This window comes from Coregonus clupeaformis, chromosome 24 (genome assembly GCF_020615455.1).
Source record: "Coregonus clupeaformis isolate EN_2021a chromosome 24, ASM2061545v1, whole genome shotgun sequence".
Taxonomy (NCBI): domain Eukaryota; kingdom Metazoa; phylum Chordata; class Actinopteri; order Salmoniformes; family Salmonidae; genus Coregonus; species Coregonus clupeaformis.
The window spans coordinates 30,516,779-30,529,582 of NC_059215.1; the positions used below are offsets into that span (position 1 = coordinate 30,516,779).

At 45.9% G+C, this 12,804-nt stretch overlaps 1 protein-coding gene across 2 annotated transcripts; it reads right to left on the minus strand.

Annotated features, from left to right (window-relative positions):
* Positions 1-324: 324 nt before the first annotated feature.
* On the minus strand, positions 325-7,475 carry LOC121538320. 2 transcript variants are annotated; one of them, XM_041846198.2, is made up of 5 exons: positions 7,300-7,475; positions 2,055-2,157; positions 1,263-1,427; positions 1,051-1,182; positions 325-926 (listed from the first exon to the last, which is right to left on the minus strand). In XM_041846198.2, exons 2-5 carry the CDS (start codon positions 2,155-2,157, stop codon positions 793-795), a joined length of 534 nt encoding a protein of 177 aa, XP_041702132.2. In that variant the 5' UTR covers positions 7,300-7,475; the 3' UTR covers positions 325-792. The 2 variants fall into 2 exon arrangements, with proteins under 2 accessions (XP_041702132.2, XP_045062808.1); XM_045206873.1 differs by having other exon boundaries at positions 7,363-7,473.
* Positions 7,476-12,804: the final 5,329 nt, after the last annotated feature.

A 12,804-nucleotide genomic window follows, 5' to 3' on the forward strand; every position in this document is an offset into this window, starting at 1 on the left:
AAGACCAATTTGGAACACTGACATTTTATTTTGGTGGTTTGGGAGGGATAAGGGGAAAGGCAAGAAGACATCCATTGAGGAAAACTCTAAAATATTAATGACTTGATCCTAAAGGAGAGAACATCCAAATGAATATTATTCTGTAAGTTAATTTAATGGTGTCCCTTACCTGTAGTAATGATGCTCAGAGTCTCAGGCCATACATGATCTTTAACTTGTTTGCCATCCATCTTCACACCTAGACTACTTAATAGTTTTCTACTGAAAATGCTCATATTCTTTGCAATGTTAGGACAGATTTTATGGAAGGAAAACACAAAAAGGTACAAGGATTATGATTTTATTTTGTTGTTGTCATGGAGTAATACAGTTTTTATACATTCAATACGGTGGACCATTTTAGAGTAGAAATTCCCTTAAAAAATATGCTTTCAAGAGTTTCACAGCAAGAGGATAAAACAAATATAGGCTACTGTGTTTTTAGTTAGTGTTGAATGTGTCAGGACCACCAAGGCAATGGTACATCTCACAATACTCACTTGGGGCCAAACCAGACACACTACCACAGGAACACTAAAGCAGAAATTAGGTTGAGGACAAGCAGCCCATAATATTACTCTTATTTTCTCAGAGAGAAGGAAACAAACAGTTTTTAGTCATTTATTACTTAAACAGTAAGAATGGATTCAGATGGATTGCCGCTATGGTGGGAGGGGAGGCTGTTGGCTGAACAGAGGCTCAAGGTGTCAAGTCGAACCGTTCCTCCTTCCAGCAGTGGTCTATTCCCTTCCTTTACTTCCATTGTTTGTTCTTGTAGTCCCACTGGGCAGAGAAGCCCTCAATTGGGTTGACCCGCATATCCAGCATCCTCTGGATCTGCTTAGCCTGCCACTCCTCACCAAAGGTATGAGGTTGGGGTGGGTACACTGTGGGACACACAAAGGATAAAAAAGGAACAGCAAGTTTGAGGATGGAACAATCGCCCATCCATGTGTGATACTGGCTTGAGGAAGTCTATCAATTTTAGCAATCAACCATGAGAAGTCTTACCATAGTGGCCCTGCCAAAAGACCACCAGACCAGTGATGCCAAAGAAGATGAACATCCCACCGATGACAGTCTTCCACTCATGGGAGGGCCTCTTCATCTCAGGATAGGTGTGGTTGAACTTCAGCCTGTACACTGGGATAGAGGGAGACATTTTAAGAATAGCAGGATTGAAGGCTGTGACATGAGAAGGAATGCGAGGGGGAGGGGCTTACAGGCAATTTTCTCCTCCTTGGACAGTGCAGTCCAGGGACCCTTCTCCTTCTGTTTCAGGCTCTTATCCGTAGAATCGAGGACATCCTTCCATGGTCTGTCTGGCAGAGGGGTGTCCAGACGATCCCAGTACATTGGCTGTGACATGTCCACCGAGTCGGACACCTCTACAGTACAGGAGAGATAGGAGATGAGATATGTGAGGGGGAGGTTGAGGTAAAGGGAGAGGTGGTAAGGTGGGGTTTAGAGGTTTATAGACCTCAGAGCATTGTCTTACGTCAGATTATGTCACTCCTACGCGACACAGGGCACATGCACCAGGGCCCCCAGATAGCATATGGTAGCAAAATGAGTAGAATTGCAGGAAATGTGCTTTTGAAGTTGCAAAATTCTATGACAAAATGTGAACAAAAGCATGAGCTGAGCTATTAAACAGCAAAAAAAATCTCTGCCCCATGACAAAAAGTGTAGAATTGCAGGAAATGTGCTTTAAACTGGTAACATTTTCTCTTAGCCTCATGATAAAATGTGTAGAATAGCATTATAAAACAGCACATTTTTCAGTCTGCACAATGGCAAAATGTTTAAATGCAGTAACCTTGCTGATTTCACCCTGCTCCGCAGCAGGCGATATCATTTCAAATTCACCTTGCTTGAATACAAGTAGGCCTACACAACAAACTAGGCGTACGTGTATTGTAATACTTTTTTGATACAGTTTAATTGAAAATAAACAAAAATAATTTCCTACAGACAATTATGCATGCAGTGCAATGAACATGAAAGAATAGTACCGTGGTGGCCATGGCTTGACATCCTCGCGCCACTGTTCGTCAGTGCCACCACCACTCGCTTTGAAAGCAAGCACGCCACGCGTCCTGTTGTCAGGTGAAGCATCTGAAAGACAGGTGAGGAACAGAGATAGAACAATATTTATTCCCCCGTCAAAATATGTCTCTTAACTGACCAGTCCGTCTGGAGACTCCCTCTTTCATGGTGACTAGGTATTTGAACAATAACCAGAAACTCCCCCTCTGCACAATGCTGTGAAAAAAAGGTTTCAGATGAAATAGGGACTTCAAAGGCTATTTGCAAAAGCAGAGCATGATTTGGAATGGGTCCTCAGATCCTCAAAAAGTTATACAGCTGCACCATTGAGAGCATCCTGACTGGTTGCATCACTGCCTGATATGGCAATTGCTCGGCATCCGACCGCAAGGACCTACAGAGGGTAGTGCGTATGGCCCAGTACATCACTGGGGCCAAGCTTCCCGCCATCCAGGACCTCTATACAGGCGTTGTCAAAGACTCCAGCCACCATAGTCATAGACTTTTCTCTCTGCTACCGCACGGCAAGCGGTACCGGAGCGCAGTGTCTAGATCCAAAAAGGCTCCTTAACAGCTTCTACCCCCAAGTCATAAGACTGCTGAACAGTTAATCAAATGGCTACCCGGACTATTTGCATTGACCCCCCCTTTTGTTACGCTGCTGCTACTTGCTGTTTATTATCTATGTATAGTCACTTTACCCCTACCTACATGTACATATTACCTCAATTACTTTGACTAACCTGTACCCCCGCACATTGACTCGGTACCGGTACCCCAGGTATATAGCCTTGTTATTGTTATTTTATAGTTTCTTTTTTTATAGTTTTATTTTATTTCGTAAATATTTTCTTAGCTCTTTATTTTTCTTAAAACTGCATTTTTGGTTAAGGGCTTGTAAGTAAGCATTTCACACCTGTTGTATTCGGCGCATGTGACAAATACAATTTGATTTCAAATCCATAGGCAAAGTAACTAGGCTACTGGACATTACAGCCAAAAGCACAATCTCGCCTTTCTTCTTCTATGGTATTACGGTGTCTGCAAACAAGCGTTAGAGGTGCATGCCGCCACCTACTGTAGGGGTGGCAAACAATCGAAAAAATAACACTGTGACACAAAAAGGGAAGGGAAAAGGACGAGGAAAAGGGAAGAAAAATTGCCCTAACAACTAACCCTACACCTATTAAAACCTCACCACTATTCCACTACTTAGCCCTATCTGATCCTACACCAGTCCAACAGCCTGGGAGGATGGGACACTATCGTTCAACACACCCTGTAACTCTTCTGCAATAAAATCTCGTACACCCAAGTACTTCTCTGCAACTGCCACCACAATATCTACTTTCTGTGATTTACGTTCCATTTCTGCGTTACAGTTGATAACCAAGGCTATGAACGCTAAGAAACCAACCTTACTGAAACACGTTATTCCTATCACTCAAATTGGCCTTGGCTTACTCACAGGGATACTCTCAGGATTCCTCGCCCTGGACCCATCTTCCTCTACTACTCTCTTCACTGCCTCAACATACGACACCTTCTGTACTACTCTGATCCTGGCAACCTCAACTTGCCTTTCTCTCACAGGACACTTCTGATCTCCAGCACCATCAGTACCCCTACAGTTAACACACATACATTTTTCCACCTATACTACACATTCCTTTGTCTCATACCCTCCTGCACACTTCTCACGTCTAGGAATCTCCCTCCTACAAACTGCTGCAAACTGACCATAAGCTCAGCACCTAAAACACCATAATGGGTTCAGGACAAAAGCTCTCATGGGATAATTGACACATACATTAGCTTGAATTTGTCAGGTAAAGACTCAGCAGGATCAAAACTCAGCAGGACAGACGGTGTCTTCTCTGTTTCACCACGCTCTCCACCAGGTCTGTGTCGCACCAAATGGCAGTCACAGACACCGGGAATCTTCCATTTCAGTTCTTCCTCCTCAACACTTAATGCCACGCCTGTTATCACTCCTTTCAACGGTGCCCTGCTCCGGAGAGCAAAGCAATTCACAGTTATTGTCCCTAGTCGCGTGATGCGGAGCACCTGCTCACTCTGGACGGCAGAAACAGTCTCCAACCTCTTCTCCACCCAATTTGACACCACATATGGATCAGCCAGAAGGCAGCGATCCACTTTCTCCAAAAATGTCACTCCTACTGGACTAGAATCATCTGCTTCATGACCACCATTGCGAGACTCAGAAGCCTTCTCCACACCTTCCTCCCCACACAATTCATCATCACTCTCACACAATTCCCCTCCAGAGCTACTGGAATACTGCTCACCCTGCTTGCACTTGACACCACTCACCCTCACCCCACTGTCTCCCTCGGAACTCAACTCCTGATTTATCAGGCGGTGCTGCAGCCTACATCCCGTGGCTATGGGCTAGCCACATCTAAACTTAATGTAAACAAATTACAGAAGTTACATGCACCAAATATGGAATATTTGACAAACAGAATTGGCTCATTGCCTTTAAAATAGATTTAATGAACTTATTTAATTTGAAATCACTAAAAGAATAGTGTTTTATTGTCTAGTGGGCTGTATGAATATTTCGAAGCCTCATTACCCTTGATTTGATAATGGACTCTTTGAGAGTGACCATGAAGTTGCTTGGCACCAATATGTTATTTATGGTAGGTAGGTTTAAAAGTCTTGTTATGGTGCCGTAAGGTGCCTTGGATGAACTTCAAATCCAGGCTTTGTCTGGACACCTAGTTATCTTTTACAGTTAATTACTCTTTAGACCCCATTCCCAGGCTTATAGTAAACTAGATCAGAGGGGTATACTACGAAACAGGTTTGAGGAGTTACCGAGAACTTTGGTCAACTCTGAGTTCAACTCGGGATAACCGACACCCCAAAAGTGGCTCACCTTTTAGCCAGGTACATTTCTATGGAAACGAAGCCTTCAGAACTAATCTGCTCCAGGGCAGGCTAACTCCATTTATCCTGAATGAAGTACCTGAGCCGCAAGTTGAGGACCAATGAAATCCTATTCCCTCCCTCTCGCAAAGATTGCATCATCATCCCATTCATTTGAGGAAGATGACTGATTCAATATTTGATTAATCTGTTCTTTGTTCGTATTTCTTTTATATATACCTATCACATTGCACATTTAGTAATGACAGAATGCATTTGAAATTTCATGCACAGTAAAACTTTTGTAATACAATTATTTTATCATAGGAGTGGGAAAAAAAGGTTATTGTGCATTAATAAGCACACCAATGCACAAAGAAGGCCTTAATGATAAGTAATAAAATAAAGACTGCACTTCTAAAAGCCTATTTCACACCATAGCCTGCTGAATTTGCTAGATAGCTTTTCTTTCATTTTGATTTCGACACAAATGAAAATGTGGCTCTAACTCGCCCATGGATTGATGTTTCAGCATTGTCTCAATGAAGAGTTTGGCATTTGACTAGCAACGTGCGACATGTACACGCAGTTACAAGCCTGCAGGCTTCCCAGTCGAAACAGTTACTTTTTTTCAGCTGTTCGCGCACACAAAAAAATTTCTTGAGGCAAGTCGAAGTTCGGGTAGCCGAAGTCTACGCCCCTTCGTCGGTGATTGGTCAATAGTACTACTCCTATTAGGAGTGGGAACTATGGACGGGATTCTTCAATTAAGTGTTTCTTGTCATTCAACAAGATGACTAGTTTTCATGCACATTTTTTCACTTGAGAAATACTGCACCAAACAATAAGTTAGATGTAAAAATGGGTAACTAAGACCTCCTAGGCAAAAAACGTCAAAATGAATTACAGATTTAGATTAATTCTGACTATTTTGAGGAAGTGTATACTGGCTATGTTGTTGCTACGGCGTCTCAAGAGGGACAAACATTAATATTGCCATTTGTTTCTTGTTTTTCAAGCGAAGTTTTTCAAGCGGAGTATGCTAGACTTTCGCCTAGCTGAGTTCTGCTAGGAGCAAAACAAACCTAGTATGTGGGCGCCTTTTGCGGCAGGCTGACGAGCAATATCCACCGTCGTAATACGGATGAAGCCTGAGCTGGAATGTGAAGCTAACTGAAGCTGGCTAATTTGAGAAAACCCTGAGTAAATCTAGCTTGCATCGTAGTATACCCCTCAGCTAATTTAGGGTATTTGTTTGTATTGCAACAGTCTAATACGGTCTCTCTCTCTCTCTCTCTCTCTCTCTCTCTTTCTCTCTCTCTCTTTCAGTCTCTCTCTCAGATTCAGATAAGTTCCATTAACATGAATGGCAAGGCCACTGCTGCTCTCTCTCTCTCTCTCTCTCTCTCTCTCTCTCTCTCTCTCTCTCTCTCTCTCTCTCTCTCTCTCTCTCTCTTTCACACACACACACACTGAAGCCAAGAAAAATGGTGGAAACTGGCAGTTGGTCAACATCAGCAACCATGTCGCCACGTCCTTAATGACCTCCAAACACAGTTCGGCGGACTGTCAAACAGACACATCCATTACATTAACCACTTTATGAGACATTTATGTAAAAGAGTTTGACAATACCTTTTGAGTGTTGTACTCTAAAAAATGCACAAAGAAACTCGTTTCTTGGATCTGTTCAGCCTTGGATCTGTACTCCTTGATAATATGTATGCACAAAGAAACTAGTTTCTTGGATCTGTTCAGCCTTGGATCTGTACTCCTTGATAATATGTATGCACAAAGAAACTAGTTTCTTGGATCTGTTCAGCCTTGGATCTGTACTCCTTGATAATATGTATGCACAAAGAAACTTTGTGCATACATATTATCAAGGAGTACAGTGTGAATTTTTGTCCAAATATGGAGTTGCGTCTGTCTTTTATGGCGGAGATGTTTGCAAATTTAACTTGTGGAGTCTTATATGGCCAATACCCTAATGCATCATCTCAAAAGGCATTGAGAGAGATTACAATTATTTGTATCCTAATACAGTACCACATGCCATTAACACAATCCCTTTCACTTTCCCTTCCACAACAGCCTGAGTTGGTATGTTACCAATGCTCATTCCTTTCGTGCATTTCGAAACATTTTTGTATTCTAGAAGTCTGTCTGCAAAATCTGTGTTAGAGTTCACTTAATTCTGCATGGCCGCTCCTGACCCAAGTCAAGGGTCTAAATTACCCCCCCACCCCGCCCCTGTCTGACCCAAATAGCCAGTCCTCTTTGACCCCAGACGTTCTGAAGCCTTCAGGTACTCACAGTTGTCCTGAGAGTGGACCTTCAGAAAAACAAGATAGACAAAAAAGAGCAACCCCTCTTCACCTTGCTTTGGCGCACTGTTGCTGTGTCTCAGCCTTGGATCTTATCGCCAACAAACGATCACACTGACCAGGAAAGAAGTGGAAGGCGGGTGAGAGAAGGGGAGGGCTAGAGGCAGGGAGGAGGCGGGTGAGAGCTTAGACTGAGAGAGACTAAATGAGTGCAAGTAAACAATCTGAGAAAGCATGTGATGCTACTGGCAGACTGGACCAGGGCTAGGGTTGCACTGTAAAATATATTTTACAGCCCCTGTATGTGAGGTTCATGTCTTCTCTCTTTCACTCTCTCTTTAATCATCTTCTCCTTTCCACCTTCACAGATTTTACAGAAAACTCCACAGTGACAGAAAGAGGGAGCCATTGGAAAGCAGACAGTGCCACTTTGGGTCAGTTTATACAAGAAGGAGGGATCTTAGAGGATAGTTGCTTTCACAGTGAAGGGTAAAACATCCCTAGAGAGAGTGAGATACAGAGAGAGGCCATATGAAAGGCTGAAAGAGTGTGACCAAGAGAGAGTGAGAAAATGTGAGCCGTCACAGTTTGTGATAAGAGAGAGTGTTAGAAAGGGAAAAAGGAGGGACGTCATTGGATCAAGTTCAGGCCTGATTTAGGTTTAGCCATGCAGGACCCGGGCCAGCATTACCCCTGGCAGTTGTTTGGCTGCTGTTATGTGATCCACAGGAGGGCAACCAATGGTCGAGGGCACTGAGTGGAGGGGTAGTGGCAAGAGGGGTTGGTTAAGGACAGGCTGGCTGCACTGTTCTGTATGCTGTTGCTGTTCAGCCAGCAACCATACACAGCAGCTGTTAACTCAGAAGCACCTGTCTTTCTCTCTCTCTGTCTTTGTGTCATTATCATGGAAATATTGATGTAGCTCCTGATATGTGCCTGGTTGCATTTTTTGGTCAAGGTCAATGTTACAGCAACTATACCCTCTTTGGTAGTACAATTTACTTTGCTCTTTTAGCAGAACAATGTAAACTAATGACAAAAATACTAGTCAAAATATAGTCAGATTCTTGAAATAATAATACAATCCATATTAGAAACTGGGTGGTTCAAGCCCTGAATGATGATTGGCTGACAGCTGTGTTACAGTGGGGAAAAAAAGTATTTAGTCAGCCACCAATTGTGCAAGTTCTCCCACTTAAAAAGATGAGAGAGGCCTGTAATTTTCATCATAGGTACACGTCAACTATGACAGACAAAATGAGATTTTTTTTCTCCAGAAAATCACATTGTAGGATTTTTTATGAATTTATTTGCAAATTATGGTGGAAAATAAGTAGTTGGTCAATAACAAAAGTTTCTCAATACTTTGTTATATACCCTTTGTTGGCAATGACACAGGTCAAACGTTTTCTGTAAGTCTTCACAAGGTTTTCACACACTGTTGCTGGTATTTTGGCCCATTCCTCCATGCAGATCTCCTCTAGAGCAGTGATGTTTTGGGGCTGTCGCTGGGCAACACGGACTTTCAACTCCCTCCAAAGATTTTCTATGGGGTTGAGATCTGGAGACTGGCTAGGCCACTCCATGACCTTGAAATGCTTCTTACGAAGCCACTCCTTCGTTGCCCGGGCGGTGTGTTTGGGATCATTGTCATGCTGAAAGACCCAGCCACGTTTCATCTTCAATGCCCTTGCTGATTGAAGGAGGTTTTCACTCAAAATTATACGGATCAGTCGTCCTGGTCCCTTTGCAGAAAAACAGCCCCAAAGCATGATGTTTCCACCCCCATGCTTCACAGTAGGTATGGTGTTCTTTGGATGCAACTCAGCATTCTTTGTCCTCCAAACACGACGAGTTGAGTTTTTACCAAAAAGTTATATTTTGGTTTCATCTGACCATGTGACATTCTCCCAATCCTCTTCTGGATCATCCAAATGCACTCTAGCAAACTTCAGACGGGCCTGGACATGTACTGGCTTAAGCAGGGGGACACGTCTGGCACTGCAGGATTTGAGTCCCTGGCGGCGTAGTGTGTTACTGATGGTAGGCTTTGTTACTTTGGTCCCAGATCTCTGCAGGTCATTCACTAGGTCCCCCCGTGTGGTTCTTGTGATCATTTTGACCCCACGGGGTGAGATCTTGCGTGGAGCCCCAGATCGAGGGAGATTATCAGTGGTCTTGTATGTCTTCCATTTCCTAATAATTGCTCCCACAAGCTGCTTACCTATTGCAGATTCAGTCTTCCCAGCCTGGTGCAGGTCTACAATTTTGTTTCTGGTGTCCTTTGACAGTTTGGAGTGTGACTGTTTGAGGTTGTGGACAGGTGTCTTTTATACTGATAACAAGTTCAAACAGGTGCCATTAATACAGGTAATGAGTGGAGGACAGAGAAGACTCTTAAAGAAGAAGTTACAGGTCTGTGAGAGCCAGAAATCTTGCTTGTTTGTAGGTGACCAAATACTTATTTCCCACCATAATTTGCAAATAAATTCATTAAAAGTCCTACAATGTGATTTTCTGGATTTTTTTCTCTCAATTTGTCTGTCATAGTTGACGTGTACCTATGATGAAAATTACAGGCCTCTCTCATCTTTTTAAGTGGGAGAACTTGCACAATTGTTGGCTGACTAAATACTTTTTTCCCCCACTGTATATCAGACCGTATACCACGGGTATGACAAAACATTTATTTTTACTGTTCTAATTACATTGGTAACCAGTTTATAATAGCAATAAGGCACCTCGGGGGTTTGTGATATATGGCCAATATACCATGGCTGTCACGAGTTGCTGTAGGTAGGTGTGGTGTGGAATCAGGCGCAGGACGCAGAAGTAAAGTCCAACAAAATACTTTAGTAGATCACACAAAAATAATCCAAAACCAGCCCGGAGGCGAGAAAAGCGCGCACAGGCGTACACAAACGAGCGCACTAAACAAGTGCGTAATCTTCTCCTAAATACAAACAAGGAGGTAAGCTACAAAATAGCGCACCAAATTACAGGTAGCGCAGCAACACGACAAGGAACAATTACACACAACACCTAACTAACAACAAGGAACTAAATAGGGTGCTTAATGAGACATAACACAAAACAGGTGTGACAAACAGACAAAACCAATCAAACAAGAAACATAGAACGGTGGCAGCTAGTACTCCGGAGACGACGACCGCCGAAACCTGCCCGAACAAGGAGGAGGGGCCGCCTTGGCCGAAACCGTGACAGTACCCCCCCCTTGACGCGGCGGCTCCAGCCGTGCGCCGCCCCGGCCTCGGGGACGACCAGGAGGACGCGGAGCAGGGCGCGTAGGATGACCACGATGGAATTCGGTCAGCAGGGACGGATCCAGAATGTCCCTCCTCGGCACTCCAGCACCGCTCCTCCGGACCGCATTCCCTCCCACTCCACGAGATATTGGAGACCCCCCATCCGGCGTCTCGAATCCAGGATGGTCCGAACAGTGTACGCCGGAGCCCCTCGATGTCCAACGGGGCGGAGGAGTCTCCTCAATCTCAAAGTCCTGGAGTGGACCAGCTACCACCGGCCTGAGGAGAGACACATGGAACGAGGGGTTAATATTCTTGTAATCAATGGGCAGTTGTAACCTGTAACACACCTCGTTCAATCTCCTCAGGACTTTAAAAGGCCCCCACAAACCGCCGACCCAGCTTCCGGCAGGGCAGGCGGAGGGGCAGGTTTCTGGTTGAGAGCCAGACTCGATCTCCAGGTGCGTACACTGGCCCCTCACTGCGGTGTAGGTCGGCGCTCGTCTTCTGTCGACGGATGGCTCGCTGCAGATGGACGTGTGCAGCGTTCCACGTCTCCTCCGAGCGCCGCACCCACTCATCCACAGCAGGGGCCTCGATCTGGCTCTCATGCCAAGGTGCCAGAACCGGCTGGTACCCTAACACACACTGGAAAGGGGTTAGTCTAGTGGAGGAGTGGCGGAGAGAGTTCTGTGCCATCTCGGCCCAGGGCACATATCTCGCCCACTCCTCCGGCCGGCCCTGACAATATGACCTCAGAAACCTACCCACATCCTGGTTGACTCGTTCGACCTGCCCATTACTCTCCGGGTGGTAACCCGAGGTAAGGCTCACCGAGACCCCCAACCGTTCCATAAAGGCTCTCCAGACTCTGGAGGTAAACTGGGGGCCTCGATCGGACACTATATCCTCGGGTACCCCGTAATGCCGGAAGACGTGAGTAAATAGAGCCTCAGCGGTCTGTAGGGCAGTAGGAAGACCCGGCATGGGAAGGAGACAGGCCTTCGAGAACCGATCCACAACGACCAGGATGGTGGTATTCCCTTGTGAGGAGGGAAGGTCGGTAACAAAATCCACCGAGAGGTGAGACCAGGGTCGTTGTGGAACGGGCAGGGGTTGTAATTTACCCCTGGGCAAGTGTCTGGGCGCCTTACACTGGGCACACACTGAGCAGGAGGAGACATAAACCCTCACATCCCTGGCTAACGTTGGCCACCAGTACTTCGTACTAAGGCAGTGCACTGTCCGGCCAATACCTGGATGTCCAGAGGAGGGTGACGTGTGAGCCCAATAAATCAGCCGATCCCGGACCTCGAGCGGGACGTACGTCCGACCCACCGGACACTGTGGAGGGCTAGGGTCGGGTGCGTAATGCCCGCTCGATCTCCGCATCGACCTCCCACACCACCGGTGCCACCAGACAAGACTCCGGTAGTATGGGAATGGGCTCCACGCACCTCTCCTCCGTGTCATACCGCCGGGACAGGGCATCTGCCTTCCCGTTCTGGGACCCAGGGATGTAAGTGATCTTGAACACAAACCGGGCGAGAAACATAGTCCATCGAGCCTGGCGAGGATTCAGTCTCCTAGCTGCCCGAATGTATTCCAGGTTACGGTGGTCGGTCAGAATGAGGAAAGGGTGTTGAGCCCCCTCAAGCCAATGCCTCCACACCTTTAGGGCCTGTACTACGGCTAACAGCTCCCTGTCCCCTACGTCATAATTCCGCTCCGCCGGACTGAGCTTCTTAGAATAAAAAGCACAGGGGCGGAGCTTAGGTGGTGTGCCGGACCGTTGTAGAAAGAACTGCCCCGATACCGGCCTCAGATGCGTCCACCTCTACTTGGAAGGGTAAAGCGGGATCCGGGTGCGCCAGCACTGAAGCCCGAGGTAAACAGGTCCTTCAGTCTCCCAAAGGCCCTGTCCGCCTCAGCCGACCACTGCAAGCGCACCGGACCCCCCTTCAGAAGAGACGTTATGGGAGCTGCCACCTGTCCAAAACCCCGGATAAACCTCCGGTAGTAATTCGCAAAACCCAAGAACCGCTGCACCTCTTTAACCGTAGTTGGGGTTTGCCAATTACGCACGGCAGACACTCGGTCCACCTCCATTCTCACCCCTGACGCAGACAACTGGTAACCCAAGAAGGAGACTGACTCCTGAAAGAACAGACATTTCTCGGCTTTGACATACAGGTCATGCTCCAACAGTCTCCTCAATACCCTGCGCA

Excerpts from the sequence above, each read along its gene's own strand:
- LOC121538320 (XM_041846198.2), bottom strand. The coding sequence starts at position 2,157 with ATGCTTCACCTGACAACAGGACGCGTGGCGTGCTTGCTTTCAAAGCGA. Across the intron at positions 1,428-2,054 it reads GTCAAGCCATGGCCACCACG|AGGTGTCCGACTCGGTGGAC; the intron begins GTACTATTCTTT and ends CCTGTACTGTAG. Across the intron at positions 927-1,050 it reads CTTTTGGCAGGGCCACTATG|TGTACCCACCCCAACCTCAT; the intron begins GTAAGACTTCTC and ends TGTGTCCCACAG.